Raw genomic sequence first — 19542 nt, forward strand, 5'->3', positions numbered from 1 at the left:
AAAGACACGCATGTCAAAGCAACACGGTGCCATCTTCTCCCCTGTCAGACTGGAAAACAGGGCAGTGCTTAATGAACCCCTGGTTAGGGTGCGAAGGGCGCGGAGAAACAGGCTGTCACGTGCTGTCGTTTGGGGTACACAGGGAGCACTCTCTGGGAAGGCAACTGGCCACCAAGCCGTGCCAAGTTTGAACACATTTCCCTCTTGACCTAGCGGATCCGCGTACAGAAGCACACTAAGGGGCGGGTACAAGAATGGCCCTCACCACGTCAGTTGTGATGGCCACAAGGGGAGACCAACCTCAGAGGTCTGTCAGTAGAGGGGCTGGTCAGATGTGCTCCCGAGTCTCCTCTCCGGTGGGACCCTTAACCCTCACAGAGCCTACACGGACACACGTGAACTCCAGGACGTGGGACAAGGTTAGGAGGTGGAAGAAAGGTGTGCACACTTTTGTGGATCGTTCCATTTGACCGAACAATAAACTAGACACAGACATGCATGTCCGTGGTATGCTTGTTGCAGACACAGAGATATTTAGGAAGGGTAACAAGAAACATTGAATAGCGGTCGTATCTGGGAAAGAGGCAGGTGGGGGCTGGAAATGACTGGAAGTCCACCTTTCATTCTTCTGTACTAATAGGATTTCTCACTGTGATAACAGAAACGAAAAAGAAGAGTGTCCACCGGTATCCGAGCTCCCTCCTTCGAGGTCTCCCCTGAGCGGGAGACACCAGCCCCCTGGCCTCCCTGCAGTGGGATCTGAGGCCACAAGCAGGACGAAGAAGGATCTGAGGCCTGGGGCGGGGGCGGGGGCGGGGGGGGGGGGTGGGGAACACAGCCATGAGCCGGAAGGAACCTACATCCCTGGGAAGCACCTGCCAGCCAGGAGGACCCGCCTAGACCGTGGGTGAGAAAGAAACTGTGACTGTGTTAAGCCGCGGAAGTTCTGGTGTCTATCCCAGTCGCCGGTGTACCTTAACTGGCACATGCCCAGGGTCTGCAGGCACCGGATAATTCTAAAAAAAGGAGTACCAGAAACCAGTGGGTCTCGTTTGCTTAATCGCCCTTTCTTTTCCTCACTTAAAATAAGGCTTACGGACAGTTGCCAAGAATGAGCATCTTACCGCTTACTTCACGTGGATCGGCACCAAGGACAAGCCACTTACCAAGACGAGTCCCCCGAACGTCAGTATCGTGGGCCCAATGTTAATTAAGGTCGTCACGATGACCCGGAACCTAGGATAAAACCGAGAGGCGGCCCAAGGGAAGCCGCAAGGTAAAACTGACGCCAGGCTGGCGGGTTTGGTTCAATATCCCTTCCCCCAGTCCTGGATCTGTTCTTTAAATCCTGTCAGGAGTTTGCCTTCTTAGCTGTGCACCATTGGGGGAGCCATTCAACCTCTCTGAGCTCCATCGTCATCACCTGTGGACAAAGGATGATAAAAGCCCCTACATCGAGGGCTGTCGGCGGGCACACTCAGGTTAGCGTTAGCTGCCACCGCAGCCGCCGTTACTCTGTCACCGTGCAGCCTGCGCAGTTGAGGGAAGGGGTCACAGGGATGATGAAAGTGGGTGACAGAAGCTCCCTCAGGGAGCTGCCACGTGGGTGCTCGTCACCATCCTGACTTCCCTCCCTGTCCCACTGCTCCCCGGGCCCAAGCGAACGCCAGGTCCTCCATACAGGTTACGTTCCGGCTTCGTAACGGGATGCGTCTATAGTTCTGAGGCGGGAAGGGTTTCCGGACGGCTCCAGTGTGGGAACCACCAGAGTGCACGTCGCTCCATCTTTACCTCTGAATGCTGACAATGATCCTTAAGAGCCGGAGTATCCTCAAGATCAGCACAATATCCAGTATCTGCTGACTGTTGTATTTTCTTGCTAGGAAAAAAAAAAAAAAGAAACCCCACCATCAGGTAACATTCCATTTTATGGGTGCCTCTGGCTCGTCCCTTTTATTCAGTGAGGTCTGAGACCCCGTAAGTACTGGGGAGAGATGCGGCTTCAAGACCAGGGCAGTGGCTCTGAGCAATGAGGAAGTAAGTGCTCCTGGAATCACTCACCCCCACCCCCCAGCCCACCCCCGCCAAAGCCACACCGGGCGTGCCCTCCCACCCCTAGAGCTAGAGAATCATGAGAGGAGGTGTAGACATCAGACCGTCTTTAAGAAAGACTGTGGATCAGGTTCTACAGAACACATTTCAACAAGCCCTTCCTTCCCCAATATTCATTTCATAGAGTTATGTTAAGAGGCTGCACTATCTTGGGGCGCCTGGGTGGCTAAGTAGATTAAGTGTCCGCATCTTGGTTTCGGCTCACGTCACGATCTCGCGGTTTGTTAGACGGAGCCCTGCGTTGGGGAGGCCCTCAGCACAGAGCCCGCTTGGGATTCTCTGTCTTCCTCTCTCTCGGCCCCCTCTCTCCTGTTAAAATAAATAAATAAACAGAAGAAGAAGAAGAAGAAGAAGAAGAAGAAGAAGAAGAAGAAGAAGAAGAAGAAGAAGACGGAGGAGGAGGAGGAGGGGAGGAAGAGGACAAGGATGAGGGAGAAGAAGGAGAAGAAGTTGTTGCACTATCTCTCAATAACCCCTCTGTGTCCACCGGAAGGAGTGTGCACAATGGTGGTGGAATGTGTGTGCAGACACAAGAGGCCAGTGGGCAAGGGACAATGCAGAGTTCCAGCTACAGCTGGACCATGGGAGGGGACCCAGATGGGAAGGGGGCCAAGATGGACATGGAGGTTAAGCCATGAGACTGAGGGCAGTTTTGGAGAGGAGGTGACCAGATCCTTATCTGGTATGATGGATGCACACAAATGAAATCTCTAATATACAGCGAACCACAAACAAGGCTACCATCCCTCTCAGAACACGGCACGTTTTTTCACAAATTCTCTTGTATCTCCGCTGTCTCATCCCAAACACCTTAGTGGTGCACGGTGGATGTTCCACAAAGGCTACCAGTTGAATGCACGATCCCAGGAGGTGGTGAAGCCGAGAGCCCGTGGCACTGACCTGACTGAATGGTGGTGTTGGCCACAGTGGCCACCAGGGCCGCGATGATGATCAGCGTATCAAACCTAATGGTGCAGAAGCAAAGTTGGTGAAGGATCAAGGGAAGGGCCTGTCAGGACACAACTGATCCCAAGAAAACTTTAAATCGAGTCTCATGCGAAGCAATGAGCCGGCCATGAAACTGATTTCCATAATTTTTAGAACAGTGGAGATGAAGCAAGGAATACTACATTTGAATGATCCAATGACCATTCACTGGCTGCTCCAATGAACCACCCGAGGGAATTCATGGCAATCAACCAAGTCCTATCACTTTGTCTTACAAAACAATGATATACAGTAAAACCTTGGTTTGTGAGCATAATTCATTCCGGAAACATGTTTGCAATCCAAAGCCCTTGAATACCAAAGTGAAATTCAAGAACCACTGGCTCAGTTGTGATCACGTGATGTTCGGCGTCATGTACGACTCGTATTGCAAGACGTCGCTGGTTTATCAAGTTAAAATTTATCAGAAATGTCTGCCCGTCTTGCGGAACACTCCAGAACAAGCTACTCGCAGTCCAAGGTTTTACCGTGTCCTTGCAAGAATACTTTGACACATTTTCTGAACACATGGCATAATTTTTCTTGGTATTAACTTTACTGGGTACATTGCAACTTTTTAATTAAAGGGGACATTCATCACATCGTCACTTTCCTTCCTGACAGAAGTATCAAAGGACAGCCGTGCCACAGCACTGGACGAGAATAACTAGTTCCTCTTTGGCCACACGTGCATCCCCAGTGACTTTCCTGGCACCGAGAGCAGCGACCACCAAGACCCAACCCCGCCAATGCACGCAGTGCATCTGAGATGGTCTACAGCATGTGGGTGATAGTTCAAGACCAGGAGGTACACAGCCTGGAGAAGAAAGGGCCACAGGTGACACACCCAGTGTGGGAAAAAGCTTGCTGACGGTCTCACTGTCCAGCCACATCTGCCAACTTCTCTGATAAAAAAGACCGCGGAGTGGGCTGAGGCAGCTATGGAAGGCACTGCCTCATTGGGTATGATGTTCTAAGATCCTTTCCGAATCTAGGATGTCATGATCTGCAATTCTCATTTTAGCTAGAGTCAGTTCAAACTCACATCATAAATAACAGCTTTGCCTGAACCAGATGTTTCCACACACACCCCCAAGATTTCCTTATAAGATGCCCCAAAACCAGGCAGCTGGAGCTTGAAAAACTACGATATTCCGCACACTGAGAGAAAACCCCCTTTCGTCGCCCAGGGCCTCTGCCCCCTCCACCCCCTGCCACGCCAGGACACACATGCTCACCAGTTCCAGAACTGCCTTCTGCCAAAATAGGCTCTGGGCTCGTATGTGTACAGTTTCAGGAGAATTTCAATAATGTAGAGAGAAAGGAAAAGCCATTCTGCGTAGGAAATGAAGGGGTTTCTCTCATCCAGAGCAATGAATATGGCATTTATTAGAATGATGACATCATAAACCCAGACAAAAATCCTGCCACGAGGGAAGAAAAGAAGAGATCCCGTCATCACACATTTCCGTAAAAGCAGCATGTTCAGAGCCTTAGAGGGGCTACTTTGTTTCCCAGCAATGTGATGAATACGAGATGCCCCCAACCCCCGTCCCGCCAATGCACGCGCGCACACACATGCACACTTGTGACTCAAGTAAGTGAAGGTTCCGGCACGGCCAGGGTCCTGAAATTCACCTGCCAACCCTGATACTTGGTGTAGCCCTTCCGGCCAAGGAGAACATGAAGACTCAGCAAGCAGGGGGTATAGAGGCGTGCTTTTCCCAGGTTCCCCTCTGGGGGCACAGTCCCTGGATCAGGTGAAAGCTTAGGCAGAACTGGGGCAAGGAGAGGGTTTAGGGCTTAGCACGGGATCATTACACCTCTGCTACTTGTCCCTAGAAAATGAACATCCTTAACTAAGAAAACTTCTGAAAGCCTCTTCACCCCTAAGGCACATAGCCTTCCAGGGGACTGATATGTCCATCCTCCTCACCAAGTCTGGGGGGAGATGGGTGAAAAAGTATGATAGCTGGGCTCTGACCCGACTCTTCAATTACAGAGCAGGCTTCTTTGCTTAGGTGCCTGTCCCTGTGCATAAGAGAACACGGGGTGACCCTTGGGAAGACAAGAGGGGCTCCTACCCCACTGTTCTCTGTGAAGCTCTAGACCCAGGACCCAGCTCAGGATGCCACAGGTGGACACACAAACATCCAGTACATGAAACACATCAGTAATTCAAGGCTGGGAGTAATGGGAAGAAGTCTCTACATAAAGGGCTTTGATAAATACCAAATATGGACAGCGAAAAGGGATATGGGGTGCCTGCGTCACAGGCTGAGACACTTTCAAGGACTTCTGAACCATTCTCTTCTATGAAACACTAAATTCAGAGAGCAAGAGGACAAGCCTCTGATGATAGGGATACTCTGGGCCACACATATGAAATATAATATCTGCAACCACAATGAATGCCTCTTTCCGGAGTCCATTTGCTTGAGAATAAAAGAACTGATGATCTTCTTGATGACCATTCCAATGACTCTAATTCAGGAGTTCTTACCACAGACTTTACAAAGTCAAAGTGCCATATCTGACATCAACTTCCTAATGACTCGAGATGAGGCTAGAACCTTCTGATTTCAGAGAGCAGTCAGTTTTTCTGGCTCAGACAGCACATCTAGTCTGTGGCCCTTGGGCATCTTTGGAAATAGGGCAGAAGGAAGCACAATCCAGAAGGCTGTCCTTTTGAATAAACACATCCAGAACCCTTTGCAAGCCTCCCTGAGAAACCAAAAGCAGCAAGCAGGGGGCTGATTTATAATTTCAAGAATGAAATGTATTCAGTCCAGACAGCATTTGCAAACGCCTCCATTTTGAAAGTAACTTGAGAGAAAACTGGCCCCATCTCACTTGCCTGTGCCGAACCATCCTCTGGACCAAGAGGCTTGCAGATGACCGGTATACCTGAGGCATCCAGTCTTCCAGTGGGTGTCTCCTGATGTTGATGGTGACCACCTGAATGTTGAGGAGATCGGCCAAGCGTAGAAAGCTCACTTTGTCTGGAAAAAAAAAAAAAAAAAAAAAAAAAAAAAAGATCCCCAATACACAGCCACTGTGTCGCTAAGGTCCCAAGGGTGATACCAAATCAGCGTAGACTCTTGGATCTGTCTTGCCTAGGTGAAGATCTGAAGCTTCAAAGGGAAGGCCCAAGGCCAAGGAGCCAGCCAGTGCAGAGACCCCCACCTGTACTCACTCAGACCTGCAATCAGCCCAAGGCAGCCAACCCAAGCATGTGATTTCGCCAGTTCACAGATGCCGCTGCCTCCCTCCCTGCCTTCCACCCACCTTCCTCCTCACGTGGGCCATCCCTGCTTTCTGCCTGACTTGCCTCTCCAGCCTCAACTCTCCTTCCCCTCTCTCTCCACCAAGCCTCCAAGGTAGGTGTCATCCACACCCTTCCCCTCAATCCCCTATCGTCTTCTCTTCCCCTTCTCGGGGATTCACTCAAACCAACAGCTTTCTCCACAAGTGGGCTCACCAGCCAGGCCAAGATTCGCCGGGGCTTTCTTGACCAACCTGGCCCCGCATGACTGCTGAGCTGGTCTTCTCCAGACCCACCGAATGCCCAGGGCCAGCAGGCTCTTCTCCACCACCCCGCGTACCTCCCCCCTGCTAGACAGGTCAGATGCTGGCCAGGAGTCAACTGGGCTGGTCCTCAACCCTGTTCATGCGTGACCTCCTGCTCCATACAACCTAAAGAATATCACATCAACGGATCAAATCAGGATACGTAAAGAATGTTGCTGCTGCTTCTTGTAACCTCCTACAACTTCTCTCCAAGTTTTCTTTGAAAACAAAGTTTAGAAACGAAGTCAACGTTTGGACAATTTGAAGAAAGCTAAAGAAATTGCCGGTGCAGATCAGGTCTAGCTGAGACCACGGGCCAAGTTGGGGCGGGTGCTTTTAAATCCCAGAAGGCTTCTCATTCAGAGAGCCTGGCAGATGTCTGCAGCTCCATTCCAGTTTTCGGGAGTAAATGATGAATGATGGCTACACGCTTATCACCATAGCGTGGTTTATGCAAGAAAGACGATGAGGAATCGCCATCAGCCGAAACCCAGACTTCAGCCCCGTCAGAAGTGTGGCCTCATCTGAGCGAGGAGCCTGAACCAGACACAGACTTGAGTGATGTTACACACTCATGTTGCCATCTTCCCTAACGGTTTCGTGGTCCCAAGAACATGAAAGAACAGGAGTCCATCAAGTTAGATGAAAAAACACACATAGATAATCTTAGGATATCTAAGTTCCTGGGTCTTCAGAGTTAGAAGGAAAATATACATACATGTCTCAAAAGCCAAAGGCATGTAACACCTGCTCAGGCAGAAAGGTAGCCTTGGAGAATTAGGTGCCAGGGTATCTTGGATCCAGGGACCTGGATCACCATCAGTGGTCAGGGGGACAGTGACATGACAAGCATGGGTAGTGACCTACAGACAGGGAATCCAGTCAAAACATCATTCACTAAGTAACTTACACCAAAAGGGAATCTATTAGTCTCACTGGGTTCACATCTTTTAATCTGGAAGATTGAGTAGAACAAGAAAAAACAAAGAGAATCAAAACCATAGTAATTTTATGTTAAGAAGGCCCTTGTATCCATCTGGCATTCTATGTCGGAGATCAGAGGTCAGCTAACTTTTTCTTAAAGGGTCAGACAGTAAATAGGTTAGGTTTTGTAGGTCATGTGATCTCTGTTTTAACTACTCAGTTCTGCTGAGCAGCATGAAAGCAGCCATAAACAATACATAAATGAATGAGCATGGCTGTGTTCCAATAAAACGTTATTTACAGAAAGAGGTGGTGGGCCATATTTAGCCTGTGGACCATCGTCTGCCAACCCTTGCTGCAGATACATTATTCTCTCCGTATTCTCTTTGTTTTCTTCCCATATTTGTAAGTTTGTGCTTCTCAGTTTAATACTGGATTAAGTTTTAACACTGAGCACTAATAAAATTCCAGTGTTTAGCCTTAGAAACCACAATGCTCATAACTGCTGATGAGGCGGGAGAATGTTCAGAGAAGTATTGGAGACCACTGTGAAGCATGTAATTCTGGTCAACTTTTTGTTATTAAAACTGTCTTTGAAAGTATTAGTTGAACCCAGGAGACTTTTGGACAATCAGACATTAGAAAGTACTGCTATATCCCGTAAAATACAACCTATGATTCTTAAAAGCCAACAGATCTTATTGGCTGTCTTCTGTAAAGATGTGTCTGCCCTGGTAAAAATATTTATATTTTTAAAAATTAGTATTTATTTTTGAGAGAGAGAGAGAGCAAGATAGAACGTGAGTGGGGGAGGGGCAGAGAGAGAGATGGAGACCCAGAATCCGAAACAGGCTCCGGGCTCTGAGCCGTCAGCACAGAGCCCGACGTGGGGCTTGAGCCCATGAACCGTGAGATGGTGACCTGAGCCAAAGTCAGATGCTTAACTGACTGAGCCACCCAGGCGCCCCCCCCCCCCCCCCCCGGTAACAATATTTACATCAACACCGCTGTTTGGTAAAAGGTAAAATGCTGAGAAGTCTGTTGAGCCATAAGCTCACTGGCACTTTCTTTTTGCCACATCTCTGAAGTGCTCAGAACTAAGGGCCGAGGACCCAGATTTCTCGCTGACTCCAAATCATGAGCCAGTCAGAAGACAGCAGGGTCCTGTGGGTATGTCTCGAGGGTGTATGCCTACCTCTTTCACTTGCCTCTAACCTGCTCAAAAGGTCATGAGCCGCTTCTGCTGAATGTCTGCAGGGCCACTAGGGAAGAAGAGAAATACATTCAGGTGAGTTGTGTCAATGTGGTGCCACCTGTGGCCTTGGAGCCTTAGATTAGGGGCTCACATGGCGTGAGCGGGGAAGTCTGCAGCAGATGAGAAAAAACCACTGCAGTTCTGTCTTCCAGAACTGCAAATGCTCTCAAGTCTAAGCTTTTGACAAAGTGACAGTAGGACTCGAGGTTTCAAAGATTATCTGTGTGCAGGGCTGGGGGAGGTTAACCTTAGACAGAAGAAAGTTCTCAAGGAGGATAACAATCTACGGCCAGGAGCAGAAAACCAGGTCTTATGAGCTGACCTGTGTCCCCTCCAAGTTAGCGTGTTCAAGTTTGAACTCCAAGGGCCTCGGAGAGTGACTACGTTTGGCGAGGGGCCTCTTCTAAAGAGGTAACTTAAAGTGACGCCATTGGGTTGGTTCTAATCCCGTATGACTGGAGTCCTCACAAGAGGAGATGATTAGGACCCAGACACACACAGAGGGAAGGCCACATGAAGACGCAGGAAGGCAATCATTGACAGCCAAGGGGAGAGGCCAACCCCTGGCAACTCGGTCCTGGACCTCCAGCCTCCAGAATCGTGAGAAAATAAATTTCTGTGGTTTAAGCCGCCCGGCATGTGGTACCTTGTCATGGTAGTGCTGCCGACCCCGCAGGGAAACATTTCCCAACGGATTGTTAATTTCGTTGTTTTAAGGCAAACACGTCATTCCTTAACTTCCGAATAGAGACCTAAGAATTCTCCCAAGATGAAGAAATCAGTGGGGCGCCTGGGTGGCTCAGTCGGTGAAGCGGCCGACTTCGGCTCAAGTCACGATCTCAAAGGTCCGTGAGTTCAAGCCCCGTGTCGGGCTCTGTGCTGAAAGCTCAGAGCCTGGAGCCTGTTTCAGATTCTGTGTCTCCCTCTCTCTCTGACCCTCCCTCATTCATGCTCTGTCTCTCTCGGTCTCAAAAATAAATAAAGGTTAAAAAAAAAAAGAAAAAAAAAAGAAATCGTGAAAAATTCTTTACGCTTGAAATGTGCTATCCCTTAGAAAAATAAACAAAACTAACAAACAAAAACACCCTCCGGGGTGGGGGTGGGGGGCAGGAATGAACTTCAAGCTCCACGATTGCCTTTTCTTCTTCTAACAAAACCTGTGACAAATTCTTAGCTTGCACAAATATATTAAAAATGCTAGAGAAATTAAATATTATGTGAACCAATCTTAACATGATTCTCTGCCTGACAGATGTGCCTTCCGAATAAAACCCCCAATTAACAAACTGGTTTATAAAGTCCGGCCCCTACGATCATAAAATATATAAAACAATGAACTATTAATTTAAATAGCATTTCTATAATTTTTTAAGAAACTCAGATGGAAACCGTCACTTCATTTACTGTCCTTAGTGTCTGCACCTAGTTAAATTTTTTTTTTTTACAAAGATGTGCAATTAACAATAGAGCCACAGTTAGTTAATTGCAGAGAGTCCATGGTGGGGAGGGAATAACCTTGATTATTATTTTTTTTTTTTTTGGTAAAAAGATACATTTTATTTATTTTTATTATTTTATTTTATGGTTTATAATTTATTTGTTTTTTTTTTAATTTAAAAAAGACATTTTAAAGATCTGGTTAAAAAGTTTAAATCTAAAGACATTTGACTAAAACTTAAAACATTATAAAATTACTTCATTAATCAAACTAAAACAATTTAAAATTTTAATCCAAATTGATTTAATGCTCCCAATAAAGAAAAACTAGTAGACTAAGTTGTTTTATGATTTAGGGTTTAAAATGTGCTTCGTGTCTTTTTCCTGATTTTATTCAGTGTAAATAAAAACTGAAATATGGTATTTTAGTTCATGTAAAATTTCTTTTCTCCAAAGAGGCTAAAATGGCTGGAACTTCTCACACCCCTCATCCTTATCTTATAGGTCAGTGGGTGCCATGATCTCGGCTAATATCTAGGTGTTCATAAATCTAACCATGGGTTAAGAACCATGTGGCATAATATAAACTGTTGTGGTTTTAAAAGTTGGATCTTCATCAGTCAACTTGTGTAAATCTCACACAATATTGTAAATCACAAGGCCCTGGGGCACCTGGGTGGCTCAGTCGGTTAAGCATCCGACTTCGGCACAGGTCATGATCTCAGAGTCCGTGGGTTCGAGCCCAGAGCCTGGAGCCTGCTTCAGATTCTGTATCTCCCTCTCTCTCTGCCGCTCCCCTGCTCACGCTGTCTCTCTCTTAAAAATAAACATCAAATAAATAAATAAATCACAAGGCCCTGTAGAGTTACTCATTTCAACTATGTGGACACAGCATGTAGAGTTTTCTACTTCTCTGACAAATCCTTAATATCAGCAGTAGTGGATCAACTACTTATGGTTTCTTAAATGTATCTTCTAGGGGCGCCTGGGTGGCTCAGTCGGTTGAGTGTCTGACTACGGCCCAGGTCATGATCTTGCGATTCACGAGCTCGAGCCCCACATCGGGCTCTGTGCTGCCAGCTCAGAGCCTGAAGCCTGCTTCGGATTCTGTGTTTTCCTCTCTCTCTGCCCCTCCCCAGCTCACGCTCTCTCTCTCTCTCTCTCTCTCTCTCTCTCTCTCAAAAAAAAAAAAAAAATCACTGATTGAATTGGGGGCATTGGACTAATGAATGTTGAGATAAATAGCCAAGAATCTGGATTTACCTAAAGACTTCCAAAGAAATTAAAACGCTATGTCCCTATGTATAAATATATTTGTTCTTAGAACACCCACATTAAAATGTTATATAATAATTGTCTTACCTCATTCTATAAAAAAGAGTTTTCAAGCTTCAAATCACACTGGCATTTAAGCATATTCATTGGTATTGACTATATGTGTATGTCATGAACATTAACATGAATAGATAAAATTCACAACAGGCCCATTATACTCTTCGCATGAGGTAGGGAAGGTTGGTCATTTCCATCTCTATATTCTGCCCCAGGGAGCTGGATTTGGAGCCCTTTCCCGAGGAGATTCTCTTATTTCTCACAAGTCTGCAACACTTCTACTGACTTCCATTATCTCGAGGATGACTGTGGACCCCTGGAAGGACGTGAGGCCTCTCACTTCTGGAAGAGTTATAATGTCAACTGGTCCACACATTCCCCTTGCTATGGCTGTCCTTGGCCAGCCTGAAAACATTCTACAGCACAGCAGTCTTTGGTCATGCCTCTGTTCCCTTCCTCTGCTCCCTTTTGTCCCTGACCAGCCTCCTTTGGTAACTCTTACAGACCTCACCCTGTGCCAGATCACAACCCACATTCGGAGAAGAGCCTCTGCCGATGGACACGTGGTGGCGGTGGTGTTTTGTACACAGATCTTCACTGGCACTCTCCAGAAAGTTGTGCGGGAGCATCAAAGAGCTCCTCCCTCCTCTTCCTCATGTAATTCATGGAATGATACATCCAAACAAGTAGGGGTGCCATTAGAACTTGGATGTGTTTGGTAAGCTCCATATTTACCCTGCCACAGCTGAATGGTATCGTTTAAAAGCCAGCCTATTTATAGCCCAGAACATGGAAGAAGCTGTCAAGACAAAGAAAAGCAGTCCGTACTCCCACTTGGGAAACAACTACCAATAGTTGGACTGACTTTATCAACAAAGAAACGTTCGTGTGAGTATGTCCTGGTGACCATGTGTATCTTTTCTGGATGGGCAGGCGATACCCAAGTGCATAGGCCTCCCCATGCCTGACAGACAAAGACTCCGAAAAGCCCCCAGCCCTAGGTTTGGAACACCTCACCTTTCAATGGCAATCCAGGAATTCACCTTACAGAAGGAATTGCAAAGAAATTTGAGAAAGCCCTGAAGATTCATCAACATGTTCAGAGTCCCAATCATTGAGAAGCAGCAGAGGTACTAAACCATCAGGGAAGAATTCTCAACACCAGAGGGGCCGAAGCCTGGGAACACCTGACTGAACCGACCAGCCACTCCACCCCGGTTGTGGGGTGGGACCTCCAAGGGGACCCAAGTCCCAACCCTCTCTTCTAAGTTCAAGAGCAGTGGTCCTCAAACAGATGTCCCTGGGCCACAGCTGGCCCTGTCCGTGTCTTCCCCACCCTCTGTGGGGTAAGTGCTGAATACAGAAACTTGTAGAACAATTGCCAGGATCTTGTCCACGGACACTAATGATGAAAAAATGGGACTTGGACTTTACACTTTGTAACTTCATTTTTCTGAGTGTTGATTTTTGCTGTTTTACCAAAGTTATCAGTCCATGGCAGGTTGGACATGAAAAAGCACTGTGCTCAGGGGTTGCCCAGGCACCAGTCACCCTTCGCCACCATTAGCAGAACCCTAATCCCGGCATGCTGAAGGGCACAGGCAACCACCACCGGTCCCTAACGGGGGCCACCAAGGCAGTCATTCAGGCTCTGAGAAGCCTGGCTCCTGACCAGGCACTCGGAGCCACAACTTCGAGCTGGTGGCTGAGGAGACATGCTCAGGGCTCAGCAGGAAGCCAGATCCTGCTAACTCAAGAGGGCAAAGGCCTTCCTCCAGCCAAGGTCCAAAACTCTCACTGGAAGACGTGGGCACCACCCATTTAGCGGTACCTTACTACACACGTCTTTTCATTCTCCTTTTTGCATGTAAGTTCCAGAGAATCACTGTGCTTTCCTTCTCACACATGCACAGAGCCCTAAGGAGGCCTCTGGCTCCTCTGGGACTAGTCTGAGAGTCCTCGTCTCATGTAAATTTACATCCTGTCACACTTACCGCTCCCTTTTGGTGGGTTTCCATCTAGACTTCTTTTGAAACAGGTGAAATGAGGGTGCTTCACAGTTTGGGATGTATTTTAGTCACCTCACATCTTTCTGAATTTCTGTCTTATCTTCACAGTCATTGTTAATGTCGCCCAAATTTCCCATTATGTGACTATCGGAATCTGGGGCAGTTTAGCACAATGATGCAAAACATGGGCCTTGGAGTCAGATGGCCTCTATCACTTTGCAGCTGCATGGCCTTGGGCAAACTGCTTAACCTCTCCCAGTCTCGGTCTCCACATTGACCAATGAGGATCACAAAAATCCCCCCCTCAGTGAGTCAGGGGGAAGATCACGTACACACCACATGCAGGAAACAATCATGACAATGGCTCACACACGATAAGCATGCCATAGATAGGAAGTGTTATTCATAATAGCCACCGACCATTAATACATGAATTTTAGGCTACTTTCAACCTTTTACTTTCAAATATGGAATGCAATGTAGACGTTTCTTTCCACAGCTCTCTTCTGATTTTAGATTCTGTCCTTAAAGCAGAGTCAGTGGTGGAATGACCGTTACACGGTAAAGGCTTTGGGATGGCTCATGGTGACAACTCCCACGGGGACAGCCCTGTCAGAACACAGCTTTGAGGGCCCGAATTCCACTGGATTATTGCCAGCGGGGAGTGCCAATACACATTTTTATTTGCAAATTTAGGAAAACAAGAAAACAGTACTGCTGTTTTACGAATCACTTTTAGGAGCCACCCACTTCTTAAAAAATTTATTTATTTCTAATTTGGAGAGAGAGCACGAGTGGGGGGTTGAGAGAGAGAAACTCAAAGCAGGCTCCACGCTCAGTGCAGAGCCTGACGCAGGGCTCAATCCCACAACCCTGGGATCATGACCTGAGCCGAAATCAAGAGTCGGATGCTCAACCGACTGAGCCCCCCAGGTGCCCCAGGAGTTGCCCGCTCTGAACACAGCCAAGAGGAATGTCAGCGGCCAAGCCTTCTTACCCACGTGCCCCTTCTGTCCCTCGTCGGAGATCCTCAAGAGGAGCTCCAGGTGGGGACTGCTGATGTGTGGTGCCACGACCTTGGCCAGCCGCCTCCACTGGGCCTCCGTGACCACAAACTCTGTGCCCACCTTGACTTTCAGAATGTTGAACGCCTCTATCATTTTGTGACGTTTCAGGTACGCCAGTTTGCGAATCTCATTCTTTAAAAAATAGAATTGTGTTTTTTAAGAGAAAGATTCAAGAAAGCCTTGTTTCTTTACCCTAAACATTTCAAGGTAATTGAACAGCCAAAGAGAAAGCCCCTCTGGGTCTCTTAACATGCCAGGTATGTAATCCCTCCCCGGCTGCAGGTACACGCAGCTGACCCGTCTGCATAAACAGAACTCATCTTACCAAGTTCAAATGAGGGAGCCCGTGAAGGATAATCTGTGTGGTGAGAAACAGAGCAGCAGGAGGCAGACTGGTCCCAACTCCACTCTGCCCAGGAGGAAGGAAGCTTCCAGAAAGGAAGGAAATCGGGTGTGCTGCTGAGACACAGGGAGACCCCAGAGAGGGAGAAGATAGATCTACCATTAAGTCAATCAAGAAAGAGAAGGGAGGAGGAGAAAAGTCAGGGAAGTGAAACTAGGCCAGGAGTGGTCCGGAAGGAAGAGGTCCAGGGCAGGAAAGACAGCAGGGCCTGCCCGGAGCTGCCATCTGGCCTGAGCACAGGGAATCTTCCAGAAGCGGGGGGTGGGGGGTGGGGTGGGGTGGTGGTTTGCTACACAGCCCTCCTCGGGTTACAATCAGCCACCTGATGCCCACTCCTATTGCTCCCCGTAGTATTGTCATCACTTAATTGATTACACAGCTAGACTATAATTTTTTTTAATTTTTTTTATGTTTATTTATTTTTGAGAGAGAGACACAGAGCACAGCAGGAAGGGGCAGACAGAGAGGGAGACACAGAATCTGAAGCAGGCTCTAGGCTCTGAGCTGTCAGCATAGAGCCTGATGCGGGGCTCGAACTCACGAGCCATGAGATCATGACCTGAGCCGAAGTCCGACGTTTAACCGACTGAGTCACCCAGGCGCCCCAGAGGGGTGTGGGCTGTGTCTTAATCATTTTTGGCTCCTCAGAATTTTGTGCGGTGCTGGGCACCTAAAGCACATTTAAGACGTTTGCTGACTGATCCCTGTTGCAGAAGATTACCCAAAGAAACACCTCCTTGGGGCTGGGGGAGGTACAGCAACAGTTCTGCCCAGCAGCAAAAAAAGAGGAGAAGCATACCAGACTCTCTGGGACAACCTCCTCCCACCCAGAGGGAGGAAGTTGAGATAGGAGGGTCTCTGGGAGGCCTGGCCTCTGGGGCAGGAGCAGCTCAAGTCCCGGCAGTACACAGACTGCTCAGGACGTGGACAAGCCAGTCACCTTCAAAGGCCATTTTGCCACCAACAGGCTCAGCCCCGCCACCTGCTTCTCCATAGTTGCAAACATTCAAGTTCTCCCTGAATTTCTCCTTGCTCCCCGGTGGGACCCTCCCTATGCAATGAAAAATTCAGAACAGAACCAAAAGGATCAGAAGCCAAAAGCCAATGTCTTCCCTTCAGGAAAATCATCCTTTGGTGAAAAGCTTCCCTGTGCAACTAGTTTTACAACAAGAAAAAACAACCCAGCAAAGATATGTGCAGTGGAGGGCGGGCAGGTGATGTGGCTGAGGCAGCCTGGTGGATTCCAGGCTGTAAATAAAACATCCTCCACCCCCAAGTACTCAGAAGCCTCCGCCCACCCAACGCCTCCAGGAATTCTCCAGACGTAAATCTAACAGGCAGGCACCGGGGGCAGAAACCGCTGGCTTTAAGAAGTTTCTGCTCTTGCTGGAGAGGGAAAAAGGAGTGGAAGCTTGGAGAACATCCCGAACTCCCATTCTTAACAAAACCTTTCCAGGAACCATGAGCAATTGAATGCCTTAAAAGCAATGAGTACAGCAATAGCCTGCCACTGTACATAAAATTCAGAAACACTGTCAGACCCATTGCAAAGAATGGTAAAGAAGCATCTTAGCCAGCAGAATAGAGCAAGACACCAAACAAGTCTTCAGATTGGCCAAAGCGAAAAGAAAAAGCACCCTTTCAGATATTGAACCAATGCGTTTGCCGGCCTCCCTGGCACGGCACCCAGCCCGCGCGCCTATCCTCGCCCGCCCCCACCCCCCTTCCGCTCATGCACCTTACCTTTAAGTGCTTCCTATAATTGTTGTAGACCACGGCCAGAAAGACGGACATGAAGATGTAGGTATTGATGATGGTGTAGGTTATAAAGTACAGACAGTACCACCAGTTGAAGTTATAGGCAGGCATCCTAGAAGGACAGAATTATGTTGCACGGTTTTTCACAGCCTAGGTCCTTAGTGCATAAAAGGCTGACCTCAGCTGCCATCCCACATGGACAACCCACGGGCACGAGGCACGGCAAAAGCTTCTCTCACTCAGACTTTCCCCCATATGGCGCGGTCCCGTGCGATGGGGTCGCAAAGCCATCACCGCCCCTAGCGTGGAACAGCTGGCTCTAAACTTGCCTTCTGAATGTCTCAGTGCCTTTTTGAGGCAGCAGCTTTCAAAGCAAGTAGGACCTTGGCGATCTCCTGATCCCATCCCTTCCCTTCACACTGAGGGAGCCTCACTGTGGCTTCACAGTCGAAGCCTAAGAAAGGAGACCGACTTGCCCAGGACTATAGAAGGAAATCGAAGCGTGGCTTGGGTTTATACTCAAGGCTCTTCGGGGACACCAGACTGCCTTGTTGGGGGGCGGGGCAGGGGAGGCAGATAATTTTCTAGCCACTCTGGGACAATGAGAAAGAAAGGAGCACCATTAATAATGGCACCAGGGTGAGAGGCATAAATCAGGTGTGTGTGCTCACTCAACCTTCAGTGGACATTGGATTTCATACAGGAGGGGGTGTTGGAGGCACTGGCATGGCCAGGGTCTGGGAGAAAGATCCAAGGGCACACAAGGAGGGCCACAACTTTCCCTTGTGTATGTTTTTCCCGAGCCAGGCCCAAGAGTGAGCAACAAGCCAGAGCAAGTCGATATGATGATCCCACACAGAACTAGAGGACAGAAAACCCGCCCTGCCCCGAAGTGCAATATGGCCTGGTTGGGATTGACACTCACATTGAGCCCTGTCCATGCCCTAGACCCCAAGAGGTATCTACTCAGTGTGGCACTCTTTAATAATTTTACTTCCCCAAACAAGCTTAATCCATAATATGAAGGACGTTAGGAAAGAAAATACATGATGTTTTCCTCCTAAGTGAAGTCCACGTGTGTAGAGAATTGGCATTGCAAAGGGGAAGGCAACAACTACTAACCTCTACATTCGTTTCCTGTCTCACCTAACCACAAAGGCGCATCTTATTGGGAGAACGAGCCACGATTCCTTTCGAAAGATGGCTTAGCTGTTTAAATTCAAGACGCAAAAAAATCCCGAATAGAAAGTAGGCTCCAATATTTAAGAGTTGTATCTCAAGAGATATCTCCTGCTGCTTTCAGCTTTTAAAAAAAAAAAAATCATCTAAGCTTAGTTTTAGATAGACAGGGTAGGCTATTGTTAGCGTAAACATGTTACACCCTTCAAAAATTTTTACACGAACGTGAATAAACGGAAAATCACTATTTGTCCCCTCTCAGCCCTGCCGGTGTTCAGAGACAGCTGCCTTTAACAAAGCGAATTCTGTCCTGGTAACAGGTGTCTATCCGTGAACATGAGCCAAGATGGACGTACATGACATCGGGGCTGTTCGCGGTAGTGACCAGCACGTAGAGCTCAAACACTATGTCCAGGATATTTGTGAAGTAGGGCAATCCTTCCACTGTTTTAAGACCCCTAAAGAGGAACCAAGAACACAAAGTGAAAAACACACACACGTAAGTGAGGCTGTGGTTTCTGATACACTTTTCCCCTTCCAGAAGCACTCCTGGAGTGTTTGAATGAGGAAGATGGCACCCGGTGACAGATTCTGCCACCAACAGGCTGAACCCGAAGGGGGGTGGGGGTGGGGGGGAGGCGGGGCGGGATTCACAAGCAGAATCTTCCAGAGCAGCGTGCTCACCTATCCCCAAAAAGCTTCAAGGCCATAAGGGAGAATATCAGCACACTGAACATAAACAGGAGGAAGACGTAGAGAATATCGGGCAGAGTGTTCCGGATGCTTCTGAAAGTTCTTCGGATCTGTGGTGACAAAATTTTCATTTCGTTTACAAGAATCGGCTAATTTTCTGCAAAAACAAAAGTCAAGCCTTTGCATATCCTAAAGTATATCCTTCCTTACCTGACGACTTTCAGGGAAGTTAATTAGGAAGACTGGTCTTAAGGCTCTTGACCATCGAACACTGTGGACGTTCACAGCTTCCAGGGACCCATAGATAATCAGATCAATCAAGGTCAGCTGTGAGAGACATGGGACAGAGAGGTCAGTGTCACACTGCTCCAGGACAGAGAGAGTGACAGTGGGGAGGCATGCTCACCGACCAGGAAGAGGGGTCACAAAGCAAGTTCCATAAACAGGATAATTCTAGTTGTGTGATGTAACATTAAAAGTAGCTGTTGTTTGTGCATTTATTATGTGCCGTGAAGCACAAAAAGCACCTTCCGTAATTATTCTATGTTATCCTCACCACACCCCTAAGGTGGGCACTATTCCTGGATGGAGACACTGGGAGCACAGAGAGGGTGAGCATGTGGCCCTGGTCACACAGCTAGTAGGGGGCAGAGCCAACCCTGGAACCCACGCAGTCTGACGTCAGAGCCCATGCGGTTACCTGCACAGTTACATGCTTCCACACTACATCCTAATTAGCTTTAACTTCTCTTCAATTTGACGTATAAAATTGTCTAGCCTGGTGACAGAGGTAAGAAAATCCTGATCCTTATTGTC

General features: G+C 47.9%; 1 protein-coding gene across 2 annotated transcripts in view; it reads right to left on the reverse strand.

Moving 5' to 3' along the window:
* The window catches only part of LOC122216350 (two pore calcium channel protein 1-like), a 41133-nt gene that overhangs the window by 5245 nt on the left and 16346 nt on the right, over positions 1–19542 (reverse strand). For both annotated transcript variants that reach the window (XM_042933076.1, XM_042933075.1), the window contains exons 5-14: positions 18937–19053; positions 18718–18836; positions 18390–18491; positions 16840–16966; positions 14624–14825; positions 5957–6101; positions 4338–4523; positions 3013–3077; positions 1792–1879; positions 1167–1236 (exon numbers count right to left, since the gene is read on the reverse strand). In XM_042933076.1, coding sequence (XP_042789010.1) covers positions 1167–1236; positions 1792–1879; positions 3013–3077; positions 4338–4523; positions 5957–6101; positions 14624–14825; positions 16840–16966; positions 18390–18491; positions 18718–18836; positions 18937–19053 — 1221 coding nt within the window. The remainder of the gene's footprint in view (positions 1–1166; positions 1237–1791; positions 1880–3012; positions 3078–4337; positions 4524–5956; positions 6102–14623; positions 14826–16839; positions 16967–18389; positions 18492–18717; positions 18837–18936; positions 19054–19542) is intronic.

The sequence above is a fragment of the Panthera leo genome, chromosome A3 (assembly GCF_018350215.1).
Source record: "Panthera leo isolate Ple1 chromosome A3, P.leo_Ple1_pat1.1, whole genome shotgun sequence".
NCBI lineage: Eukaryota > Metazoa > Chordata > Mammalia > Carnivora > Felidae > Panthera > Panthera leo.